This window comes from Pleuronectes platessa, chromosome 11, assembly GCF_947347685.1.
Source record: "Pleuronectes platessa chromosome 11, fPlePla1.1, whole genome shotgun sequence".
Classification (NCBI taxonomy): Eukaryota; Metazoa; Chordata; class Actinopteri; order Pleuronectiformes; family Pleuronectidae; genus Pleuronectes; species Pleuronectes platessa.
In genome coordinates, this window is record NC_070636.1 from 12,722,169 (window position 1) to 12,748,833 (window position 26,665).

General features: G+C 42.0%; 3 protein-coding genes across 4 annotated transcripts; 2 read left to right on the forward strand and 1 right to left on the reverse strand.

Annotated features, from left to right (window-relative positions):
• Positions 1–78: 78 nt before the first annotated feature.
• On the reverse strand, positions 79–6,098 carry zgc:154055 (uncharacterized protein LOC556036 homolog). Of its 2 annotated transcripts, XM_053435037.1 has the most exons (11): positions 5,490–6,098; positions 4,972–5,028; positions 4,492–4,600; positions 4,242–4,367; positions 3,086–3,259; positions 2,783–3,000; positions 2,444–2,605; positions 2,121–2,262; positions 1,162–1,382; positions 904–1,055; positions 79–217 (listed from the first exon to the last, which is right to left on the reverse strand). In XM_053435037.1, the coding sequence occupies exons 1-11, from the start codon at positions 5,678–5,680 to the stop codon at positions 117–119; spliced, it is 1,653 nt and encodes a 550-aa protein (XP_053291012.1). In that variant the 5' UTR covers positions 5,681–6,098; the 3' UTR covers positions 79–116. The 2 variants fall into 2 exon arrangements, with proteins under 2 accessions (XP_053291012.1, XP_053291013.1); XM_053435038.1 differs by lacking the exon at positions 4,972–5,028.
• Positions 6,099–7,465: 1,367 nt separating this feature from the next.
• fam167b (family with sequence similarity 167 member B) lies at positions 7,466–9,795 on the forward strand. Its single transcript, XM_053434368.1, has 2 exons — positions 7,466–7,905; positions 8,329–9,795. Exons 1-2 carry the CDS (start codon positions 7,591–7,593, stop codon positions 8,590–8,592), a joined length of 579 nt encoding a protein of 192 aa, XP_053290343.1. The 5' UTR covers positions 7,466–7,590; the 3' UTR covers positions 8,593–9,795.
• Positions 9,796–13,372: 3,577 nt separating this feature from the next.
• lck (LCK proto-oncogene, Src family tyrosine kinase) lies at positions 13,373–26,303 on the forward strand. The gene is made up of 13 exons (XM_053433876.1): positions 13,373–13,610; positions 15,234–15,346; positions 15,897–15,957; positions 17,221–17,311; positions 18,613–18,711; positions 18,843–18,946; positions 19,672–19,821; positions 19,924–20,076; positions 20,956–21,135; positions 23,068–23,144; positions 25,251–25,404; positions 25,563–25,694; positions 25,813–26,303. Exons 2-13 carry the CDS (start codon positions 15,239–15,241, stop codon positions 26,031–26,033), a joined length of 1,530 nt encoding a protein of 509 aa, XP_053289851.1. The 5' UTR covers positions 13,373–13,610; positions 15,234–15,238; the 3' UTR covers positions 26,034–26,303.
• The last annotated feature ends 362 nt before the right edge of the window (positions 26,304–26,665 follow it).

Consider the following 26,665-nt stretch of genomic DNA (forward strand, 5'->3'; position numbering starts at 1 on the left):
TAAACAAACTACCAAAACAATTATACATAAAAATGATTGTTAAGAATTCCGAAAAGTATTTTCACAGTCCACTGGCATTGCACATTGTAACTTTCGGGCTTATTCAGGGGGTTTTGTCAGGTGAGCACCAGCTTCCCCCACTCATTGACCATGTTTCTTATTTCCTCCTGAGCCTCTTCCAGGTGCCGAGTCTGTAGGGTCCACCTCAGGAAAAAGCCTAAGGATCAGATGTGAGCTTGGGTCAGCATCAAGACTCCTCAAAGTTAGCAACAGGTGACCATTCAACACCAGGGAACTCACTGAGATTAAATGGGATGCTACAATATTGAATGAATATAACTGATTAAGCTAACACACAAGTTTGAGAACAGGAAAAATCGCACGCTTGCCCTGAGATATTTTGTTGCTTGGACAGATTTCCTGCGCTTCAGGTTCCAATAGAAGGTCACGTGTTGTGTTGACATATTTAATTGTCCTGCCATTGCTTTGGGTGTGTTAGCTGAGTGTGTAAATAATGCCACGGAGGGCAGCAGTGCACGGACCACCCATACAAGACTCTTAAAGAAGTGAATCTATAGACAGAAGTAAAGATAAGAAGTAATAATACGAGCAGAGAGGAGAAATCCAAAAGCAGACACAGAAGACACAGGAGCAGTGTGAGCACGAGGGGAAGAAGAGCTGGAGCCCACAAGATCTGTCCAAGCAACAATAAACTGAGTGCAAGCACACAGTCTGAGCACAAGCAGAGGACATCTCCAGCAGGGGCCATGTGAGCCCATGGTCTTGAGTGAAAGCATAAGCAAATCTGAAAGTGCTAATAAATCAACAAGTCCTGCTCTCAAACTGAAAGACCACACCCTTTAATAAAGATAGGATTTATTATGTCTGTCAATCAAAGCTCACCTCTCCAGAGCTGCAGGGACTGAGGGTGGACCGAGGGCCAGATTGCCAGCTCAGTGTGCTCGTACAGGGGGTTAGAGTAGGGCTCCCTCTCCTTGGGCCTCAGCAGGGCCTGGAACAAACAGTGAGTCTTCTCCTTCACCTCTAGTGAACACCTGCGGAAAGCAGACATCGGAATCAGGTAACATGAAGCGTGTGAGGATAGCGGTTACTATGACACAACAGGTTTTGTGTCCGAATATTTGGAGAAGAACTGCCGACCTCTCCTGGTCGCTGTTACACAGGAAGGTGCCGTAGTCTGAGGCGTAGGCCTCGGTCGCCAGCCTGAGGAGCAGCGCCTCTGAGAAGCCCAGCGCCAGAGGAAACTGATGCCACAGCTGCCAAACACTGTCCAGCAGCAGCAGGAAGAGCGGGGACTCCTGCTGGAGACGGGCGTGGGAGAAGGCCGAGTGGGCACATCGCTGCTGGAACGGGTGTCCCGCCTGAGACAGGAAACACACACAGTACATACAGGGCACAAACAAACACACTAATTTCTGCAGTTTCACATGTCCCTTTTCGATTTATAAATGTTTTGCCTTTTTCAACATGGATACAAGGGATATTCTCCATCTTGTCCTATGTTTCCAATTGATTGTCTATGACCTCATTTGAGCAGTTAGTGCAAGAGTCACCCTTTTACCCTTTAGCCAGGGCCTCATGTTTACCTTGGGGCACAGAATACAAAATGTGTCATTTGGACCACTTACCTTAGAGGTCAACTTGTTCACCTGCATCGGTGTATTTCAACACTGCAACTGTAATAACCAATAAGCATGAACTGCGTCCCCTCTCCATATGTCTCCTGTTTCTTGAATCTCGATACTCATGGACTGATATAACTTGGTTATTTGTCTCCTAAATTATGATCATTCTAGTTCCTGTTTTCCACAGTTATGTTACACCCCCACTTCCTGTCCTTAACTGCCTTTCACTGCCTTAGCTCTTAAGTGAATATGATCTGCAACTACAAAAGGAGGTTTTTACACTGAAAAACATGGTCAATGTTTTTTTTCATCCTTGAGTAATTGCAGCTTCTTGGTCCATCTCCATAAGGCCAACAACAACCACCAAATATGTCAGGTGCTACTTAGATGTCTCACGCGTGCACACACACGCACACACACACACACACACACACACACACACACACAGACAGAGTAACAGACAGAGACACACACCTGCACCCACTCCCTCTCCAACAGAGTCAGGAAGCCCTCCAGAGTGCGGCAGCTTGGGTCCATGATGAGCTGAGCCAGAGTGCTGATGAGCAAAGTGGAATCTGTCCCTTCAGAGCCGTGAACCAGAACTGAATGACCGTCCCTGGACAAAGCAGACAGACACACCAGAGTCCAGAAACTCTACATGAATATCTTATTTTCTACATAATAATGTTTATTGTACTACCCCCCTGCAAATTTGTATTCGAGAAAAAGGTCTGGATACAGGATATGAATATACACATTAATCCCAGTGTAAACACAGCAGAGGTGTAAGATCATACCTCTCCACACACTCTGCCAGCAGACCAGCCGTTGACAGAGCAGTCTGGACATGTGACAACCATTTGGAATTCTCCAGCTTACTCAGCCAGCGGTCCATATTGTGGGACCCGTCGCCACAGGCCTCCACCAGCTTGATGAGGCTCTCCTGGAGGGCTTTACCCCTGTTTTAAAGGGACTGAGGTTCACTTGATGGGAAAGATCAAAGTCTTAACATGGTTTAAAAGCTTCTGCAGTGCACACACACACAAACACACACACACACACACACACACACACACACACACACACACACACACACACACACACACACACACACACACACACACACACACACAGACCTTTCCATCTGCTTGTGCAGTCTCTTCCAGCCGCTGTAGCACGATTTGGACTCAAACCCCCCGCCCATCATCCGGGCCTGCTGAGCCTGCTGACTAGAGCGGGTGTCAATAATGTAACCTTTGTCCGAGTCGTCAATCACAACCTGGAGGAGGAGCTCGTCTTCCCTGCAGCGCTTCCTATTGGCTCCAGTCAGCGGCTGACTGCTGCGCATGATTACCTGAGAAGTTTTGGTTTTGGTTGGAGTTATTTGGCACAATGTGTTTGCATGTTCAGACCAGAGGAGAAACACTCAAACGTCTCACCATGCCGTTCTTCCTGTGGTAGTAGCAGAGCACAGGGAAGCGTCCTCCCTGTCTGAATTTGGCCACTTTTAGCAGCATGTCATCGGTTATCTCTTTAGGAACGATGACAGCTGGGGGGTAGGTGGGACACACTGAGTATCCTCTGTTCACAGTGCTCAGTCTCCACCTATCATGCTGCGAACAGAGGAGAGAGAAGGTTGACGAGCACCAATCACAGAACACGGACAAATAGCTGCTGTTAGAGGTACTTGGTTGTAAAAACTCATTATATATCACGTCCCTCTGCACATGCTAGCTGCTGACGTGTTCAAGGGAGAGGGTTTCACTTCTGACATTTGACCTGAAAATTTATACAAAATATAAGTTGCACAACTCTAAACCTGATCCAAAATCTTTGGCTAAAATTACAAGAAATACATCATGGTGACTTTGTATGTAAAGCTGATACATTTTCCATTACAAAATAAAGATGCAGATTTTAAAAAGACTTTTCAAGGTCTTGTTTAAACCGTTTGAGACTCAAGCACCACACATCTTACAGATGAGAACACCACAGTCAGAACAACTTTAAGAAATAAAATTAACAAATTCTTAAAAGTTCTATAAATGCAACTTATAAAAGCAAGATACAAGATAATTATCTTTTTCCCACTAAATAATAACCTACTTCTCAAAAAAAAATGCTAAAACAGAAGTCCCAAAAGATGATCGATGAACAAGATGAATAAAAAAACATCTTTGGACTTCAGTTTAACTATTTTTACTCGCCCAATCGCCCATGTTTTGGGAACAGTGTGCCTATAAAATGCATCAATAAAGCTGCCCTCATGGTCCACTAAGGGAGTGGACCATGAGGTTTATTTTACCATCGCAACATGCTATTCCCAGAGGAAGATGTCTCTCTGTTAAACACATTCTGGAGTTAGGGGAAAACAAATGAAAACTAAGCGACAAGGATATCCTGAATGTTGACCTCCTACTTTCATTCATTCCATTTCCCTGGCATTTTCCTGTCATGTGGGTGTCGGACTATTGTTGGGAAAGGTTAGCTGTGAGACTCCGGTGGGTAATAATATATATTTTATGCATGTGGTATTACATTTCTACGCAGCAGCAGCTTTTTTACAAGTACGGGTAGTTCTATTATGTTGGTTACCAGCTCCTTCATTTGACTGTAGTGCCTTTCAGGGGATGAGAGACCCCACTGGTCCTGCAGGCTGAGATCAGGAGGTCTGTAGAAGAAAGGATACATATCCGACACACAGTCCAGACCGGACAGGGTCTACAGAGAGTTGGAGAGAAACAGATCATTGCTGGACGTCAAAATAGATGATCAGATTCAAAGCGAAAAGTGCAAAGAGGAAATGTTTGAGGTCTCATTCGGATTATTTAATGACTTGTGACACCTCGATAGAGCGTGCAATGTTGAGACACTGCTCCATGCCTGGGATGTCCAGCTGGAGCACTTGCACATCTTTGCACTTGATGGTTATCGTCCCTGAGGATCCAGCTATCCTACAAACACAGATACACACTTATGAGTCCTGGAGACGAAAATATCCACACTCAACACTCAACAGCAGTTCGGAAAGTCTTTATTGCAGCAGGAAAGGAAGGCGAACCTGTGTGTGGAAGGAGAGCTTTAGCCTGCTGACAAATGACTTCCCTTTGTACTCTCTGTTACTGACCAAAGAACATTGCAAGCAGTAACAGCGAAGCTTTCATGAGGTTTAACGTCAACAGAATGCTAAAAGCAAGCGACCCACAGTGTGAGTGTGTGTCTGACAAGAGAGCTGCTGTAATGCTGTTGGCACATTTCCTTCTGCAGCACTTGTGAGCAGTAAGGGCAGAAACAGGGAAGACACACTGCAACACAAATGTCCAACCTTTCACTGCGGCCTGCGTTAGAGAAGAGGCCGGAATAGCCAAAAAGATTTTCCACACTGGTTAAAAAAAAAGATTTGAGGGATAACATGAATTAGATGTTGGATGATTCATTGGCACAAAAACTTGTTGATGATTAGTTATTGTTGTTATTTATCTGTGAAGATTCTCAGTCATTTAGGTCATGGTATCATAGGGAGTTTGTACAAATAGACTTGATTGTGTTTCACATCTCATCAAAAAGGCTTCTGCAGATCTGGACACTTTTTTGGAAAAGTCTTCAAGAAACACAAGCACGTCCAATGTACAAATCCTGAAGTTATTGTTGAATGTGAGCATGCACAAGTTTGTAACCATCCTCAGAATAATGTTGTCCTAAAACATCCACAAAGCACTCAAACTCAATTAAGTTCATTCTACGTATATCGAGGGCATTTTTCCAGCGTTGAACCAGATGACCATCTTCTCTACCCTCCACTGTTTTTACATCCTCAACGTTGATAAGATGCAGTGATCTCACCTTTTCTCAGTGGCATCGATGTTCCTGAGGAGCAGTAGAACCTGCCGCGATGAGCCTCCCTCCTCCTCTCTGACCGAGAAGAGCAGGTGGTGGCCGGTGATGCACAGGGTGCCTCGGCTCGACGGGTGCAGTGGCTGCCGAAGCACTACATCCTCCACATTGGCGGTCTTGATGTGCTCAGAAAACTCCATCAGCTCCCCCCCAAAAAAACGAGAAACCCAAAGAGCCAAACCTCTCAAAGGTGGAGCCCTCCAACTTCAAATCACCTCCTCGCCTCTAAGGTCCTGAGAGAATGAAAGCAAAAGCATCCTCCTCCTCTGTGCGCAATGCTGGCTGGAGAACACTGCAGCTCCTGCACTGTTTGTTTGACGATAAGGAGGCTATGAATAGATTCATGGTTACTCGAACATGCTCAACCACATAATCTATCTGCACCTTTTCAAACGCAGGTGGCTGCAGAGCTCGACACTGATCTGGTAATGTAGGGGGAAAGAAACTAAAGAGTTGCTTGGGCTGAGTAAAAACGGAAGTGCACGTTTCCTGAGAGGCAGCAGCAGCACTGATGTGTCACACACACACACACACACACACACACACACACACACACACACACACACACACAGAGAGAGAGAGAGAGAGAGAGAGAGAGAGAGAGAAACACACAGAGAAACACACAGACCCACAAGCTGGTAAAAAGTTGAGAACACTGTGGGGGGAGCAAGGAGGGAGGGGAGCAGCACTGATCGGCTTGCATTATGGTGAATGACCACTAGATGGCAGCAGACGCACATACAGAAAGCTGGTTTAAAACCTCAAATCACGGAAGCAGAACTAGAAAAAACACAAAGAAAACCTTGTAAAAGATTAATCCGAATTGTTTAAGGGTCCAGTAAGATTGGATGGTACGATTTAGGTGGAAGGGATCTATTGGCAAGAACTGAATATAAAATAATGCTAGTTATGTTTTTACTAGTGTGTTTCATCCAAATTGCAGTACAAGGTTTCTGCCTGCTCAATAATATCTAAATATAAATGCCTATAAAGGTAATATATTGATATATACAAAAGATATAAGAAGAAATACCAAAAATTATGCATATTCAGGAGAAATACATACAAACTGATGAAGACAGTTATAAGGGCCTCCACATTGTAGTAATTAAATTATATATGCATTATATTAAAACAGAAACAAATAATTATAAAGTGCAACTCTTTGTTAGATTAAACAACAGATGAATGTAATCTAGCTCAAAACAAAGCCCTGTCATCGACCAGGGCATCAAAATCCTTCTAACACACATCAACACAGCAGTAATGTAGGACTCACAGTACTTTCTTTGCTTTTCAGTCGTTTTACAAATGATACTTTTATATTCTAGCAAAAGTATTATTTATTGTACCTGTTCTACACTTTTGTAATGCTACTAGGGAAATTATCTGATTATGTCAACCCTGACCCTAACCCATAATTATTATTATTATAATAATAATAATAATAATAATAGCCTAATACACTTTATCTATATAGCACCTTTAAAAGCACAGTTAAGCCACTGTACAGGTTAAAAGTTACGGCTTGTGTGAAGACAATAGAAAACCATATAAATATTTTTGGGAAACAAAAGGATTATAAGGTTTAAGGTATAAAGTAACATAATACTTACTTCAAAATGCAACTGAAAAATATTGTGTACTAAGATCATTTGCAACACTCAATTTGTCATCAAAGTTATACAAAAAGTAACCAAACAGATGTTGTGGAAACAGGGAATTCGACAGTTTTTATGAACATGTTGACTCAAACATCCCAACATGATATTATTTGCTTGAATTTATGAATTCGTTCAGCATTTTCTGTAAATATGTGACAAAGAGACACGCAGTCTTTGCTGCCAGGTCAAAGGGATCTGGCTTCCCTCCAAGAGAAGCCTATAAATGATGCCGCCTGCGCGTCCTGCGGGATGGGCGGTCACTCCCTATAAAGGAGGTGAGGAGGACCTGTTGCGCTCTTATCGCCGAGCTGAGGAACCAGAGAGTGAACTCAACCTGAACTCGAGGTGGATTCCCGTGACTTGTGATCGTGTCACTGTCTGACACGATGGAATTTAAAGAGCTTGGAGAGGAGTCCTGCGAGGGACGCGCGGAGGATCTGGACAGCGTGAAGGCGCTGGCGGAGAAGCTGAAGTTACAGACGCGCAGACCGTCCTATGTGGAGTGGCAGGAGCGCGTCGAGAGCCGACCGTGGAAGGAAAGCGTCCCAGCGGACACGGACACTGGAAGTGCGGACTCTGCCGGGGGACAGGCCGTCTCCGTGCCTGTGCTTTTACGCAATGAGAACTCAGAACTGGTCGTGCGCAACATCTGTGGCTTTGAGACTATTGATGATGCTTTGGAGTTTCTGAGAAAAGAGCTGGTGAGTGATCACTGAACCTGACGCTTTTATTTGTCACTTTTCCACTTTTCTCTGGCTGTTAAGTTCCTTTTTCCTATATCTGTGAAATATCCTCTCCATGGATGTCAGACCTTAATTCAAGGCAAAGCATGAGTGACTTCATGCAGTCCTACTAGCCTAAACAAATCGTTTTCAGAGAATTGGATGTCTGTTCTCCCAAGGCCCCAGGCAGCAACTACCCTAATACACACACCAGTGATTAACACCCTTACATAAGAAGATAAAATTAGATTAAAGTACGAATAATCCAAATTTCCCCATTCTTGCTGGTCTTTAATTTCTCCTCAAATCCCTGCCCTCCCCCCAATAATCTCCGACCGCTTCCCTCCTTCATTCATTCATTCACCTCTGCTCACTCTTCCTCCTCCTCCTCCTCCTCCTCAGAGAGAGATGCAAGTCCAGGACAACCGCTTGGCCCGCCAGCTCATCCGCCTGCGTGGGGAGATCCACCGGCTGAAGGTGGAGCAGGTGTGCGACCGCCACAAGGAGATGCTGGACGACGCCACGTACGAGCTGGAGGAGTGCGAAGAGGAGTCGGACCTGCTGTGTGACATCCCCATGAAGGCCGCCTTCGCCCTGTCCACCCCGCTGAAGCACCTGGGCCTCACCAAGATGAACATCAACTCCAGGCGGTTCTCCCTGTGTTGAAAGCTTCATTAATGTTGCTGAGAATCTTCCAGTCCACTCCTCTGACTCCTCTGAGCTTGTGTAGACACATTATTATCATTGTTATTATTATTCTGGCTGACTCCTCTGAAGGTGTTCTGGTGCCAGAGTGGAGAGAGGCTGCCAGCTACTGTAGGGTGGAAATGAAAAGGACTCATTTGATGTGCACAATGGCTTGATGTGCATGAGGAAGCCTCTGTGTACAGACCTGCAGGGGCAAAGTTCCTTAATACGGACACACCTTCCTGCTGGATGGAGCCTGAGCTGCTCCATTGACTGTTGTTTGCACAATGCTACATGAACCAAAGTAGATAAATAAAACCTAGGAGCTGGTGTAAAGTGTAAAGGTTGTAAAAAAACAAGCCATACTGTGATACAGTTTAGATCACTAGTGATATTTTTGACTGAAATAAAAGGTATGAAGGTGGCATTTCAGCTCCAATCTGGTCTTGGCACAGTTAAAAGAAAACGCTCTCCCGCAGCAGTTTTCACTCTAAGCAGCATGTTCCAGCTGCTGATCCGTCAGTGCACTGAACGTTTACCAGTATTCTCAGAGGAGGCGGGAGGTCACACACCAGCATATTTACACCCATTCTTACACACTAAAAATATTCCCTATACGCTCACCACTGCAGTGACACAACCCAGGAGGCCACATGTGATGCATTTTGTTTTCCATTACAACGGCCAGATGCTGCAGAGCACAGATTGGAAGCTACGAATGGCTGGACAGTGACCAAATATAGTCCTCCTTGAGTTACGCAGTGGGCAAGTTCAATAGTTTATTATATAACAAGTAAGACAAAGAAAATAGTTATTCTTGAGAGATATTTTACTTGTTTACAGTTTTTTTTAAGGTGGAAAAACATACTGAAGTTTTCTTATTGATGTTGTGAAATCATGCTACTGTAAAATGAATGTATATATGAGACAAATTAGAATAAAAGGAAAATGCCTTAAAATGTAAACTGCCATTCTCTTGCAAATGCAATACAATATTAAACACACTTCACTATGTCTGTCTGTTGTATCCGTGCAATTGTATTATATTGACATACCCATACACTGAAGTTTAAAGCAGCACAATGTAACATTTACTTAAGAACAGCGCCCCCTGCAGCCACACGTGGTGACTATTTCTGTTAAGATCCATTCAACAATTCTTCATTAAAATATCTAAAAACATCTGGACCTATGCCATATATTTTGTTGACTTATCTACTTACATTATCTAAATGTTTCCAACAATATTCAAACTCAAAGAAAACACAATTTTTATTCAAGGTACCAGGATATTTCATTTTGGTTGCCTTTTAATTTATATCATATATTCTTTACCAATTGCTTTCTTCTTCTTCTTCTTGGTTTTTGGCAGGTGGCAACCAACCTCATGGTGTATTGCCAACCAACCCATTGCTTTGCCTGTCACCATCATCAGCTGTTATCACTACAAACTATCTTGACATCTTCGTCTGTGCCTTCTGCGTGTGTGTCACTGCTTTTTTACCAAGTGGCATTTGTTTTCTATTTTCTTTTTTTAATTTTAGCGTCAACCCCCCACTTGTTTGTGGTGAATTCGGTGGGGGATCCCCTGTTGTGTTCACACATCAACTTCTCCTGGACTTTTACGTGCTTTAAGGGGAGGACAGGGGGATAAATACTTAGAAATTGCGGAGCATCTCACTCTGACATTTGCACATGCACAGGCACACTCATGCAGGTAGGGAAATTTAACCTCTGCTTTTGACCCATCTGGTGCAGGACACACGGAGCAGTGAGCGACCATGTACAGCGCCCGGGGAGCAGATGTTGGGGGAGTAAGGTGCCTTGCTCAGGGGCACTAGACAGGGTAGGGAGAATCCTCTTGGATTTTTGGAAAGATCAATCCAGGTTCGTCTTTTGTTGTTTCTCGAACCAGAGACGAACCAGAGACCTTTTCTGCCCATAGTCCAAGTTTCTGCCACTAGTCCACCGCCTCTCCTAATATAACATGTGCACCTCCTCCAGAGAGAATACGGTGGATCTACAGAATCTGAAAGCAGCTTTATAGAATCACAATTATTTGTTCCGTATTCTGTCGTCATCTCCCAGTAAAGTGCAAAAGCACAAGCGAACCAAAAAGATTGTGGGACAAGAAATGATGGTGACAACATTCCCAGGATTCTACGCTGCTTCATGACATCATCACCCTAGGTTTTTTGTTGTTGTTTTGATTGAGAGACCCCTTGAGGTCAAAGTTAGATATCGTATACCATTCAGGGATTTACCTGTATGTAAAAAACAAAGCGTATCACTCTGTTGACAGACGCTCGGACTGTTTAGTCCCACCCACTGATATGAAACACAACTGAGCAGTGGATATCCTTCATGATCCCCGGCTTCCTGCACCAGAAGAGCTGCTGCTGTAACAAATACACCAACCCTTGCATTTAATGACAGTCTTTTTAACTGATCTACAGATCGGCAAAATTCTTGAAATGGCTGGACCTGATTTTGACAATTTAACCTGTGACTATCATTCAGTTCTGTGTTGATCAGTCTCTGCTCACCAAAGTTACATGGAGCAACAACAGGCGTTCAGGGAGAAAGCTCCACCATTGTCCCTTTTCCAAGTAAGAAGACCATCCAACCATCAAATCTGTTATGGTAAAAAGCTGCATCATCTTGCTTTAAGATACACGTCATTACACGGTTGAAAAGTGCCAGTTGGGACAGAGTCTGTGCATCTGACTGAGCACATTCTACTATGAGTCTTATCTTGGTCAAATATCTCCAGATGCTCCATCAGGTCCTCCTCATGTCATCCAACCTGGGTCCCAGAGCTACCCAGGCACAATGGACTCTTCTTTCCCTCCACGAGACTTTCATGACCTGGTGTAATATCCACACATATAAATGGGGCCCTGGAGGGATGTGCAGAGCCACAGACATTGTTGAGTGATAATTAGTTGAACAAGAAACCAAATATGCCTTGGCAAGAGTGTGGTCTTTGTGCGAAATGAGAGCACGAGTGGGACTGTTGATATGATCATAATAAGGCAGACTTCAGGACAAGGGTGACCTCATGTGTGATGTTAGACTGTGATAGTGGGAATGAGTATAATATGGAGAACGCATAGAGGCAGAGGTATGACACCTTAAGGCTTTATCCTTAGTGAAGGCTGTTACAATAAACAGTGTGGACTAATGTCTCATCTCTGCCCTGCAGATAGTTTCCCTCGACCCTTTCCCAACAAATACCACATTCCATTATATGAGCAGAAACTGATAGCAGAGTGCAAATAAAGCACATTTATCTATCTGATTATTGGGAAACTGTTTGAAGTTGGTAAAGATTGTGTTTAAGTGTATGAGAAACAGCAGCACACTCGCTCACATAAAAGAGGCCAGCACCTGCATCGTGAAGCAGGAGGTGGGAGGGCTGGAAAACTTACTGCATATCGATCGTATCTTGTTTTGACTGCGTAACAGAACGTGATTTCCAGCCACATTTGGAAGTAGGTGTGACGTGTGCTTGAGAAGGAAAGTAGGAATACCCTTAAAGGCTCAAAGAGTCACTCACAAACTGAGCTCCATAGATGGTGTAGGTATGTGGCACACCTTTATTTCATCATGCAACTCGGTGTGTCAGCTTTGCTTCTTGTTTTCTTGTCCCTCAGCTCAATCCAAAGCTCAGTAACAGAACTTCTTGTCAATGTCAAAAAGTGAAACTACTTCACCTGTCCTCGTGTGTTTATACCGTGTGGGCTCAGGTGGTTTCATTGCAAGTGAGACTTTTTATGGTCGTCGTCTGAGCACACATTTCTGTGCGCTTCCTGTACTGTTGGGACTGACTTCCTGCCGGTGCACGCTCCGTAGCAGCAGCAGCAGCAGCAGCCACTCACCACAAGAGAAGAGATGCGGTCAACAGCTCAGAGTCGTCTCGGAGGTAGAAAAGGCAACTGCTCAGCCAATCTGCGATCCTTATTATTTGATATCTCATCTCAGGGTCCAATGTGGCCACAGTTTGGTCTCCATTAGACAGGAAGCTTGGTCAAAACAACGATAAGTAAAGTCATCCACTCATTGACATTTGGTCAATGGTTTTTGTGACTGATTCTTTTTTTTCCACTTTTGCTTAAGAAGTGAAACATAGGTCAAAGTCTATTTTGAAATGCTTCACTGACCACACAGATGATACAAACCACAAGTCTGAGAGATGGAAATAGCCTCTGTAGCTTTGTTGTTTTGATTATAAAGCGGAAACTTGAGACAAGATTATTAACTATTCCTAAATTATATGTGATTATAATACTGCTAAGATTAGTTTGGTGTTATTTGAACTCCTCTGTCCTATCAATCTTAACAAATACTCAAATCATGATACAGAGGCCCTGAGAGTTTAACACATGAAAACATGTGCAAATAGACTTCACGTGTGATGTAAGTTACAGTGTATTGACCTCTCAGGGCCACCGTACCATGAGATCCTCGGAACCCCCCTGTGGACCCACGACCTCAGGCCCACGTCGATGGTGTTCCACACCTTGAAGGTCACTGACTCACAAATGTTCTAGACAGGAGCAAACACAAAAACGCAAAGCCTTCCATCGCCTCCTTTCTTAACTGTATTGGAACATTACAATGTGGCTCCCACTTTAGTAAAGGTGCTGTCCTGACCCCCTTTCACCATGGAGCCTCTAACGTTCCTTCTCTGCTCACACAGCTGCAAGGTAAGCACCTGTCAGAAGACTGCAGAGCAACCCTCAACCCTCCAACGACAGGAAACACACATCTCTTGAGTGTGTGTGTACAGACACCACATCAGTGAGCCTGGCTTTGAGTTAGTTAGAATACGAGAAGCTGGTGATGACATCCTCACACCCCATGCTCCTGTGCTGAGGAGTACACTCAATGCTAAAAAAGCTCCTTCAAATGAACAACTATTAAATAAAGAAGATCTCTATGGCAGCAAATCTGACTTTATTGGACGTTTGAAGAAACAGCTCATATTTCGAGAGGTGAGTATCAGACTTCTGATTCTGTTCCAGGAGTTTAGAGATCAGATAAAGAAATAAATAGATGGCCAAAAATCCATTTCCTTGTCATTATATGTGTTAGAGCAAATATTCGTCTTTAATCAGAGAGATTGTTTTGATCTGTTGACTTTTGTATGAAACACATTGTATTTATATGAAAAACGTTGTGTAGAGAGGAATAACATCCACACCCAGGAATAATGGCCACATGTTACCTAGAGCCATTCTTTGCTTATGTTTGCGTTGATGGTTTAACAAAAAAAGTTGAAAGCAACACATATTCACATACTGGGCTTGTTATTGTCTCTGCTGATAAAACTCATACAAATATTATGCTTTCTCATTGTAATAAATGAAAGCCTGTATCTTACTAGTCCAATTTAACGTTTAAGCTGATAATTCAAACAGATGAGAGTTTTCATGGACATACAGGTTTGTATATTCATACATTTGGTCTATTAATGCTAGATAATAAGGGTAAAGTCAATTAGGTGTAAAGTACAAATGTGAATTTGAACGTAAAACACCAAACTGTTCGTGTGATGTTGATGCGACAACAAGAAAAATTAAGATGAAATGTATTTTTTCTATAAAAAAATCACATAATCAATCAATTTATCAGTGCACAAGCTTCACTGATAACAGACAACGAGTTCTCTATGCATGAAATACGACATTTTAGTTTCTCCCTGTCTCTTCCTGGTGCCATCAATATAAATAGATATATGTAAAAATATAAAAACATATATATAGAAATCAAAACTAAATGCACACATATACATACATTCATATGTCAGGTCGTGTAGCCCCTCAGTGGAAAATGCTGACTCTGTTTGCGTGACTCCCTGAGTGTAGGCCAGCAGGCGTAGGAGTGCCGATAATAATAATAATAAAGAAAGACTTCTTCATAACTCTGTGGTTCCTGTCTTTAGCTCTCAGTACAGTTGGTGGGTTGTTATTCCCGGGAAAGGCCTCCTCCGATTTTTCTCACGGCTCGGAGCCTTTTGGGACAGAAGGCCGCTGCGATTAGCCCACTGACCCTGTTCCACGAGCGCTCCAACGGGAGCCAAGAGAGCTTGAGAAAGCCATTTTGTGCAGCGCGCCACAGACCAGAGCATGTGAAGACAATAGATTACACAAGATTAGCATTTTTACAGTTTTATAGAGCCTATTATTCAAGTCTGAATCAGATTTAGAGCATGTAAAGGCCGGTGATTTGCAGCAATGCAAGTGGTCACATTTATTTGTGGAGTGTGGGGTGAGATTACATACAGAGTCAAAATAGTATCTAAATGAAAACTTAGAGTTGTTTGTTTCTTAGTTTAGATCATTATTTACCACTGAGCCTCCATTTTGAGACGATGCCCTCAGTCACAGCCAATAAGAGCAGTTTAGGGAAACTCTTCATTTCCCCCACTTACAAATATTAAAGAGTAACAATTAAAGTGAAACATCGTTTTATTTTCATTCAAAATTCAATATGTAAAATCATTCATTTTCACACACGATGTTAACTTAGAATATTGGAGATATTTTGGAGATTTTTTTTTTTCCTTTGTAATTATATATATTATTACTATCAATACTTGAACTTTTAAATTGCAGAAAAGATGGGATGTAACTGCAGTTCGGATTATTCAGACACTGACTGGATTGAGAACTTGGATGAAATCTGTGAACACTGCAACTGTCCCATACCTCCCCAGTCAGGCAATCCAGTAAGTCATGTTATTTTTACGTTTATTTGTATGCACATGTATTTATGTTTGCACACAGTACAAACTGAGTGCTTGTGCAAGCTCCACATGAGTTGGTTTGGGTTATTTGGGTCGATAACTTAAAATGATAACTGTGAATAACAACACAAGAGAAATGATTCATGTCAAATAACCAAGATAATGATGAAATACAACCTGCTATTGTATGTTACGGCCCAGATAAGTTGTTATAACTTACATAACTGTGACGGAAGTTGTGTCCTGCCTGTATAATTAAATGGCAGCGAAATTACTCCCCCAATGTTGTTTGTTTCCTCGCTGCGAGTTAGATGTTTCATTAGATTAGGAATAAAGGAGAAAACCAGCTGCATGTTCCACAGTACAGAGACATTTTGTCTGGAAGAAAAAAAACATAACCGCTAATAATATGGTCGAGATCTGCGTTAGTTTGTGTTTATTTTGCAAATGTGAACATTTTATTATATCTGTTATATAGTCTTTTATTGCAATTTGTAAAGCTACAAGTTTTATCTTGTTTTCCTTTCGCCAGTACACAGATCAGCTGATTCCTTGCCATTCACAACATTCCCCCCCTACATCACCGTTACCAGGTAATATCATAAAGTGCGTTTTTCTGTGTCTGTCTCTGAGTCTGGTGCGTTTGTCGATATTGTTACTAATATGTCATATGATGAAAAAGCCAAACTAAATAAATTTTTGTTATATAGTCCAAGATCAGAAATCACAGATGTACTTTACAATATGTGAACAACATACAACACCTATTATTGGTATCAGGTAATCTTCACAATAAAACCCTTTAAAATGGGTAAACAGAAATGGAGGTGCGACAGACGAGGAATCGCTTTACCTGGTTGGACATGAGCTGTCCTACATACAGAGAAACATTAATAAAGCACAGACTTCAAATACATACTGAGTGTAATATTTTCAGCTGTTTCAGTTTAATGTATTATTTGAAGATGAATTTAATGCACAATGAGATAATACAGTTCATACAATGACTAAAGATCATTTTAAAAAGAAAATATTCCTTTACTTTCATGTGAATTTGAGTTTAAATTAATTTTACATCTACTCAGCTCCTTAAACTTCTTATTTCCTCAGTAGCCTTCCAGCAGAGATTAAAGCTTCCTTTAGTTCATCATTTGTTTACAAATGTATTATGATTTCAGCTTCTCCCCCTTCCCAGTGCTACTTCCATGAACATTAGATGGGTGGGTTTAAAATGCTAAGGTGGCATATGATAGGCTCAAGTACAATATCCTAGTTTTGGATTATTTGTTTGCGAGGTCTTATGATTTCTGCAGGGTCCAAACCAGGACCCACATTTCCTTTGGGAATCGGTGGAACTTTATTTTCACTTTAAATTGTGTAAGGGTTAACGAACATATCCCCCCCCCCCCCCCCCCCCCCTTCCGCATATCATCTTCCTGTACTTGCAGTATTCTTTTTCTGCTACGTAGTATAAAAAACAAATCACGGTGAGTCAAAATTCTTTAGGAAACAAAATAATATGACTCCAGTGTTCAAGGAAACAATTCACTGCTCATAAACAAAATAAATGTCTGAACGCCTTCAATCGTGAAAAATCTTTTATTAAGCTAACTGGAAAAATTTGACTTTGGTGGAAAATGTATTATTGAGCTAAGATTCTGTAGATATGCCAAATTGTCAATAATAGGCAATCATCACACATTTAACATTGCACATGGGATGAAGCAAGAACAGCAACCATTTGTCAATATCATAGTAAGTTAAACACAACTTAAAACTTTATTTAAGAAACATTCCTGATTCAAACAGTCCCCGTTGTATTTCACCTTAACTAATACCCAACATTGCTTTTGCAGACAACCTTGTGGAGGCCATATACAGCTATGAACCCAACCACGATGGCGACCTGGGCTTTGAGAAGGGAGACAAACTCAAGATCCTCAACAAGTAAGCTGCCGATATATACAAATATAGAAAAGCTGCAGGAAACCAGGTTTCAGCTCCAGACAACTGTTCAGTCACCTTCAACAATCCTTCTAAATGTGTCGAAACGTGTATGCAGCATGATAAGCCATGTGCATCCTGACCAGCGACACCTTCATTTACAGCTTAAAAAATAAACCTGGGTCATCACAGAGGTGCACAGAGTGTATTCACAAGGCCCCTGGTTTGTTGTCTGACAGGAGACTTGTTGCATTTCAGTCGAGCTCATCTTCAGCCAACGTTTCTTTTCTCTCTATACCGACACAAAAAAACTCAAATGGAAAAAAGTTCAAAAGAACCACATGATTACATCATGAGTTTGAAAAAGAAACGTCGTGAGGACAGGAAACCTACAATCAAAGAAGATAGGTGTAAATGTCAGGCGTACAGACCTGTAGTGTTTTTACTTTTTTGGAACATTAAAAGATCGCTCTATGTATATGACTAAAAGGTTTAATTGCCTTTATTAGGGGCCTGCATCCCTTCAGCAAAATGTTATTAATTGTAAACCAACATATACCTGAGAATACTTAGGTTGTGTCCTCAGTATAAAATTGTTTTTATAAAAATGCAAAGATTGCACATGTACAACATTCGTTTGATCTTTTAAGGCTAAACATAACATTTTAGAATCTACTAAATCTGAATGATTGAACAAGAATATATGTAATAAAAAAGATATCTAACGGAACAAATATATATATATAACCTGGGGCCAGGTTATAATTTACAAAAATACAATTGAACAGATACAGTAAAAGATTAATTAGAATTGTAGTACTGATAAAATTATGCAGAGTTGGCTTGTCAACACTTTCATAGCTGGGTGGGGTTTCCTGAGGAGAACTAGGACCTATGTTTCCAAGATCCTTGCTACGGCCCTGACAGAGGTAACTTTTACAAAAAAAATATTTATATTAACTATTCCAACCAGTCCACCGACATACTCCAAAGGTTTAACCATCTGTACCCATTGTAGTTAAAGATTAAAAGCAACTATTGAAGGTTTCTCATTTCTCAATGGTCTTCTCTGTCTCATGTGCTGATATGTAAGGACAAACATTTACCTGCCAACAAAGTGTAACCTGGTTCATTTCAGGAAGTGATCATTTACGTCGCATAAAACGCTTTATGCCTGTGGGAACCACTTTGAAGCTGCTTTCTGGTTTTGTGGCTTTTCATCCCCCATAAGGTCTAGACTGCTGTGAGGCATCGCAGGCCTGTAACTTACTCATGGTATCATTACTGTCTCCTCTGACATCCAGGGATGATCCGGAGTGGTATCTGGCGGAGTCACTCACAACAGGCCAGCAGGGCTTCATCCCACACAACTTTATTGCTATGACCACCGTGGAGACTCAACCGTACGTCACACAGGAAACATAATGATACTGTTCTCATCTCGTATGGTGCATGCTGTGTCCCTGGAGAAAGGGAAGTGGTTAGCTAAAATAAAAAAAAAGCTTCACACATATTGTATGTGCTTGTGCTGCAGGTGGTTCTTCAAGAGCATTTCTCGAAACGAAGCCATGAGGCTCCTCCTCGCTCCTGGGAATACGCAAGGCTCCTTCCTGATACGAGAGAGCGAAACAATCCAAGGTGAGCTGATGGTTTTCGTCACCAGAGCGTCGACTCACATGTTATCGACACAAAACCAAATTTCCATTTTGCTAGATGGTTTCACTGCCGGAAATGTGAATATGTTCTTCCACTGTGGCATTTGCTGAAAGATGCTAGAAGTAGCATTTTAAACACAAAACAATCTATGATGGTGTAAGTGCCAGTGAGATCATGCTCCTCGAAATGTCTTGTCTTGTTTTCACTGGCAGGGTTTCAAAAATGGGCGGACTGATTTCCCACAACACTCCTTCCTGTCTCCAGACTTAGTTTATCTGTTTGACTGTGAGAAAAGAAAATGTAGGAACCTTCATCTACATTCATGTCATCCCACCATATAATTTAGAAATGCGGCACAAACAGAGGAATGATGACCTCTCCATATATTTTCCATAAAAGACCACTATGAACTGTCTGTCCTTACCCATCTCTTAGGACTCGCTGATTTAGCGTAATATAAATCATGTTAATTTGCCAAAATGTAAAGAAGAAAGGCTAACAACATGCAATGTGGTCGCCCACAGTAAACTGAATCTATAGCAATACTTCCTGTTTACATCTACTCAGTTGGGACCATTCATTTTAATAACAGTGCCAAACAATCCATCAACCTTTTTTCATTTTGCACGATAATTTAGTTCCGGTTTCATCTGTCAGTGAAACATGCACGCTCGTTCACATAAGATTGTGCCTCTTCTGTGCCGTAGGGTCTTACTCGTTATCCATCCGGGACTTGGACCACAACACGGGTGAAGGAGTCAAGCACTACAGGATCCGCAACATGGACAACGGGGGCTTCTACATCACAGCCAAGATCTCCTTTAGCTCGCTGAGGGAGCTTGTCCAACATCACACGCGTGCGTACAGCCTCTTGAGGAAGGACTTACTAGATTACCAGACACTGTGCAGGGTCTCCATCTGAATTCCTTTTAACCATGTTTCCTCTCTCTGGCATCCAGGCGAGACAGATGGACTGTGCACAAAGCTGGGGAAGCCTTGTCAGTCGAGGGCACCGCAGAAGCCTTGGTGGCAGGATGAGTGGGAGATTCCCAGAGAGTCCCTGAAGCTGGTGCGCAGGCTTGGAGCAGGACAGTTTGGAGAAGTGTGGATGGGTGAGTATCAGAGATGAGGAAAGATGGCGGAGGGAGACTAAAGGGCTGGTGGTGGGTTAGGGAATAGAATATGTAGGTATTATTGTGTATTTGTCCTATCATGCCAATCATTTTGCTCAGCTCATGTGCGAAGCCTGTTTGCTTAATGAATTGTGGGCCAGAAAGTTTTTTTGTCACACAGTTAAGTCCTTACTGGTTAGCAGGGGAATGACGTAACATCAGTCAAACTACATTCCTCTACCTTCCCCGGGACCCTTTTGGGAGGAGCTGTCTCTTGAACAATACTTGCATAAATGCCTATTGTTATTGTGGAGTATAGAGTCAACCCCCTTTTTAGTCATTTGCAGGGGTATTTTCTGGTCAACGTCTCAAACAAACCACTGTGTCGGAGCTAAACATTGCCAGCCATGGAACTCGTCCCTGCCACTTTCTATTTACAGGATCTTCTTGCATGTAGACCTGGGGCTGTGTTTGTTTCACTGTTCTCATCCAAACATTGGTCTGTGGACATATTTGAATAATGGGAGTGTAGTTGACATGAAGATATGTGATAACCATCCTTTATAGTTTCCACTGCCGATAAAAATGATGGAGCACAATGGAATATGATTTTATTCCCAGTATTGCTACATGTAATGATAAGATGTTCAGTGTAAACATGGTGTTTACAGTGATGCAGTGATAGAGTGATGTCAGTAATGTTCAGTAAACATAACTGCTATAAATCTATATGTTATTGTTGCTATGTGTCAGCATTTATCTCAAAGCACCTCTTTGTGGAGGACCTGCAGAGCTGCTATCATTGGTATAAGTGTAGTCTTGTTTTAAACAGTGTGCTTCAAAGACTGACTGCTGTTTAAATTGAATTTGTGCTTACAGGACAATACAATAATGACAGGGAAGTGGCAATTAAAAAGCTGAAGATTGGCACAATGTCGGTGGAGGCCTTCTTGGCCGAGGCCAACATGATGAAGAACTTGCAACATCCTCGCCTCGTCCGCCTCTTTGCTGTGGTTACCCAGGAGCCAATTCTTATTGTGACGGAGTTCATGGAGAATGGTACGTCAAATATCTTTATACAGTGCACCAGTATATACAGGATCTGTTGTCGCCGGGAATGTTACACTTAATTGATAATACCAAAAGTAAAGAGAGGTTTCCCGATCACTGAAAGCCCTCAAAAACAATGGGGAACCTGGCACCAGGGTATTTCCAAGAAGTGATTCCTCATTTGAAGGTAAATTAAAAATAAATCCCTCTGTAATCATCCCAGCTTACTGCCAATTCAGTTTAGGCAAGGAAAATATGTCTAAGCCTGTCTGGAAAAACCATTTCCTTAACATCCAACCCTGTTTTCTTGAACACGAGAGAGTGTCGTCAGGGTGAGTTCTGTGCCTGGAGTGAAGACAAATAGTGTGTTATGGTCTCTCAGGATCAAACATGTCGATCTGTTATCGGACGCTGGGTGGTAGAACATGTTTGAACAAAAACTGGGCTGCCCCATTTCCTTCTCAACCTATTCTTCAGTCCAGTGACTCATGAGCTGAATGTCTTTTGATCACACAACCACAGCTGCCTTGCAATTTATCTGAGTTTGATATCCGATGTGAGATAAGATGCACATTACTGCAACTGCACAGTATACTCATCACCCATGAGTGGACATGAATGCAGCTGCAGTATCAAACCTAAATAAGGGAGCAACCAAAAGCGCGCTGCTCTGCTGAAGTGGCCCGGCTTCTGATAGGCTATTTTCAGCTTCTCCTCATGACCCTCCCGTATTCGCTACTCTGTGCTACAATGTTTTTTAAATGCAAACATGAACTCTCACTTCTTTTCCGGACCCTTCCAAACAGTTCACTGGTGTTTACTCACCAAGAGGAAGTCTCTCCTGGCCAGTCTGAGATCAGGGGTGTTTCAGGGTGATTCACTGTGTTATTGTTCAACGAGACCCCTGATGAGAACTGGCCGCTGTCCAGAATCTCTATTAAAGCACATGCACAGACACATGAACACAAGTCTTGGAACACTATAAAGTTTGATCAGGATCTTGCCACTTTTTCTCTTTCTTAAAAGAATAAAACTAAATCAGAAATATAATTGTACAAAAACAGGGAAAAATAGGTAACACCCCAACAATTGTGTTGCTATAACTTGTTAACTTTCTAATCTGTTACCGGTAACAATTTTCCAGTGTAAGTATAAAATCTATTTCCTTTTAACCTGATTAGTCTTTTTAATTCTTCTTCTCTGGGAGTAACAATGATGAAACACATAGAGAAACGTTGTCACAAGCACCACACCAGCCTTACAGCTGCAGAGAATGGCGTTCCTTTGTATGGTCTTGTATGGGCAGCCTGTAAACCACCAGCACTGGTTCTACATGAGGCTGCCTCTTTGTCTGGCATCCACGTGTGGATGGGACACAGTCGTGGCCTCTGTTTTCAGGAGAATGGATTGCTCGGAGTTCCCATCTTTTCGGTTTCTTTTTTATCAGAGACAACAAAGATGGGGAAAAAAACAGGCGTGTCGTCCCAGCTTCCCTTTGTGACCTTGACAAAAAGTGCTCCTCTTGCTCTCAGACTTCAAAAAGCAGTCTTCCGGACTTATGCCTCCTCTTTCCTGGCACAGTCATTCCTCTAAAAGTATTTCCTTTGGTTGGCCTTTGGTAAGCCGGTGTGGAAAGGTATTGTCCTGTCCTTATCAAGCTCAACACAGAGTTCAGTGTCACAGATGATGCATCAGCCTTGAGTGATGATTGCGTACTTCCTCACCGTGTTATGTTCCCTGATTTGAGTTGCTATTCTGGTCTGTCTATTTATGTCTGTGGGGAATCATGATGTTTTTGACATGGAGACATGTCTTTAGTCTTCCGAACAAAGCAAGACTTCACTTTTGTTTTCCAGTTGATAAAAACTTGAACCTTTTGCTATATTCAGGAAGTACTAAATGACTTCTGAAGAGATAAAGCTTGTATATGATGTCTTACAGGGAGCCTCGTGGATTTCCTGAAAACAACGGAGGGAAGCAGTTTGCCCATGAACACTCTGATAGACATGGCATCTCAGGCAAGACATCTCATCTTACTATCAATGTTCTCCATACGCTACACTGCATTCACCGGATAGACTTTCAGTTATTCTTCACTTTCCATTTCTCCCAGCATGAACCTCCCAGACAGGAAACTGGCCTCTGCTTTAATGAAGCTTACACTCAACATGAATCTTGTGATAGCAACACAGCTGTGTGTGCACATGTGTGTATTATGATTTATGTCAGTCTGGACACTGTGGCAGAAATGAAACTGTGCTATTGCTAAACAGTCCTAAAAAAAGACAAATTAGGCAATGTCTTCCACAACACAACATTTTTGAGTTATTCACTAACGTTCCAACTTTTTTGTGATGCAGATTTTCCAATCAGTTTTTCTGAATTTATCTTGTTTCCTTTCAACGTGATACAATAAGATGCTTTTCAACCGCTCTACCTAACAGAAGGTAGCACCCAACAATCCGATTATAAGACCTCATTTAAATTCAGTGCATCCAGCTTTTTATTTTGGATGTGCAGCCAATCGCACACATTCATAAATATATACATTATTTTTTTTATCAAGATCCATGAATTATCCCTGAATTGTTCCTAGATTTTAAAAAAACTATCAATGGTAAAGAAAGTGAAAAAAAAAAATGTCCTGGATCCACAGGAAAATCTAAAGGGTTACATTTTGCTCACCCCCTCCACAAAATGTCATGGAAATTGGTTTATTGAGAATCTCCTCCCAGTGAGAGTTAATGTTATGAACATACCATTTACGTTCTGAAAAAATGTAATGTTGTCGGTTATGTCAAATGTTCTGAAATGGGCGCAGATTGCAAGTTAAAGTAATAGTGATGTAACACAGCCAGGCTCCACAAAGTTGCTCTTGGCCATTAAACTCTGGTAAAGCCACAGTTTGGTGTATCAACAGTTGTTGATATGGCGGACTTTTCGAACTAGCTTCTTCCCAGTGTTTTCAGTCTTAATGATGTGTGGTTTCAATTTACTTATCTGACTCTTGCAACAAAACAAATGAGCAAACACAGGTCTATCTTTAATGTCTACTGCCTATGACGGTTCATCAAGAATCATGTTCCACACTTAAGTTTACCTCTTCGAATGTTACATGTCAGTAAAGGAACTGTGACTTAAGGTGTGGGAACGGAAAACACAACCACAGGAAGACAGACTGAAGATACAGAGTCTAGCAAGACAAAGGTTTCTTCATTCGGAGTAGACAAATTCGAAGTAGAGAAATTCGGTGACGCCTCAGAGCTTGGAGCAGAGAGGTAGAGTTCCTGTAGATCTTTGTGGTGATGGAAAGATGCATTCACGCCGCCCTACCTGCACTGTAGACATTTGTGGTGAAAGCTCAACGCAAGCAACTTTAACCGTCATGTGATGGACCATAAAAATTCAAGTGATTAATAACCGTTCTTCTGCTGCATTATTGGAAACTGTGTCTGCACAGATTCCGGTAACAATCAAATGAATGGAACTGATAGTAAAGATTTGTCAAGATGTCTGAGTCACAACGACTGTGGGAGTTTGTGAAATACCCTGCAGAAACACACGTAGATCTCAGCTTTCTGACAAGACCCTTGGGACCAATCACACCTATGTGGTAGATTCTTATGACTGAACTTTATACACACCAAGACTTTCATATTCGGACCATGAAACCCAGATATAGAAACCCAGATAGGTGTGGGTGGTTTAGACACGAGACAGACAAGTTTCCTGATTCAATAGACACCCTGTGAGGTCAGCCTCTGTGAAAATGACTTGTGCAGTTCTGAAATGAGTCTGTGGTGAGGTAGAGGCAGGATGACATTAAAAAACAGAGGAGGACAGGTTTTAGTATCAGGAAGTGGAGAAGACACAGCTGTGTACCTGGGTGGAGTATGTAGGCAGAGCACGGAGGTAGAAAGGGTAAATGAAAGTGACCTGAGGAAATGGTAGACTCCCAGGTTTGGAAATATTTCTGTTCATCTGTCCAACTTTACACAACGATAAAACACACAGGTCCCTCACAGCCAGGTTTTCAAGCTTTAACACACACACAGACACAGACACACACACACACACACACACACACATTGATGGCTTATCTGATAATGTGCTGTCCCCTGCAGGTGGCAGATGGCATGGCTTTTATTGAGCAGGAAAACTACATCCATCGAGACCTGAGAGCTGCCAACATCCTCGTGTCCCATGAACACATCTGTAAGATTGCAGACTTTGGACTAGCAAGACTCATTGAGGACAACGAGTACACAGCTAGAGAAGGTAACAAGAACTAACAGGACAAAGGATCACTTAAATCAAACTATTACCCCTTTGTCCAAGCTGTCAATTCTTTTTCTTTATATTGAAAGGTTATACTAAGGATACGTTAGATATCTGTGCAGCGGCTCCACCTACTGTCTTTTCTCCTGTGTTCATAGGTGCAAAGTTTCCCATCAAGTGGACTGCCCCAGAAGCTATTAACTATGGGACCTTCTCCATAAAATCAGATGTGTGGTCCTTTGGGATCCTCCTCACTGAAATAGTGACATATGGACGTATACCTTACCCTGGTAAACACATTTACTGTATTCTTTCAAGTCCATCACAGAATAATTTTCAGTCTAGTCTAGCTAGTCTCTAGATTATAATTTCGATGGACATTACATCAAATTCTTACCCGTTGTGCAGGTATGTCCAACCCAGAGGTGATCCAGAACCTGGAGCGGGCCTACAGGATGCCAAAGCCAGAGCACTGTCCGGAGGGGCTTTATAACATCATGGGCATGTGCTGGAGGGAAACCCCCGACGACAGGCCCACCTTTGAGTACCTGAGGAGCGTTCTGGAGGATTTCCTCACTGCCACAGAGAAGCAGTACCAGGAAGATCCCTGCATGAGCAGAAAGACATAGAGACAACTGAAGTCTTGAGGGTGGATGCTGGAGCTTGATTCCTTTAATATGATAGAATACGAACAGAGATTGAATGAATAAAGGTACTTTATTTCTGCATCAACTTATCTGAAGTGCCTGAGTGTGGAGGGGAGGAGGGATCACCATGAAGGAAGTGAGGACTGGCTGATGCTCTCCTTCGTGCTCCTTTTATATATCAACATGTATATACTGTCCAACAGCTGGAGCTGTGTTTTACATTTTCAGATTAATAAATGTTTTCAAATTCAACTTTTCATGGATGCTCTTTATTGTTTGATTAGAATCCGAAGAATTCACACAATTTAAATTCAGCACAGTCTATCGGAGTGCAAAGAGGAGGAGATAGATAGATAGATAGATAGATAGATAGATAGATAGATAGATAGATAGATAGATAGATAGATAGATAGATAGATAGATAGATAGATAGATAGATAGATAGATAGATAGATAGATAGATAGATAGACAGAGAGAGAGAGAGAGAGAGAGAGAGATAGATAGATAGATAGATAGATAGATAGATAGAGAGATAGATAGATAGATAGATAGATAGATAGATAGATAGATAGATAGATAGATAGATAGATATAAAGGATACAAATTACATAAT

Bases quoted from the DNA above. Each gene is read 5' to 3' on its own strand.
- fam167b (XM_053434368.1), top strand. From the start codon at position 7,591: ATGGAATTTAAAGAGCTTGGAGAGGAGTCCTGCGAGGGACGCGCGGAG. The intron at 7,906-8,328 runs GTGAGTGATCAC...CCTCCTCCTCAG, and splicing joins AGTTTCTGAGAAAAGAGCTG to AGAGAGATGCAAGTCCAGGA.
- lck (XM_053433876.1), top strand. From the start codon at position 15,239: ATGGGATGTAACTGCAGTTCGGATTATTCAGACACTGACTGGATTGAG. The intron at 23,145-25,250 runs GCAAGACATCTC...TGTCCCCTGCAG, and splicing joins TGATAGACATGGCATCTCAG to GTGGCAGATGGCATGGCTTT. The intron at 25,695-25,812 runs GTAAACACATTT...CCCGTTGTGCAG, and splicing joins TGGACGTATACCTTACCCTG to GTATGTCCAACCCAGAGGTG.
- zgc:154055 (XM_053435037.1), bottom strand. From the start codon at position 5,680: ATGGAGTTTTCTGAGCACATCAAGACCGCCAATGTGGAGGATGTAGTG. The intron at 2,263-2,443 runs GTATGATCTTAC...TGCTTTGTCCAG, and splicing joins CTGGCAGAGTGTGTGGAGAG to GGACGGTCATTCAGTTCTGG. The intron at 1,383-2,120 runs GTGTGTGTCTCT...TTCCTGTCTCAG, and splicing joins TGGAGAGGGAGTGGGTGCAG to GCGGGACACCCGTTCCAGCA.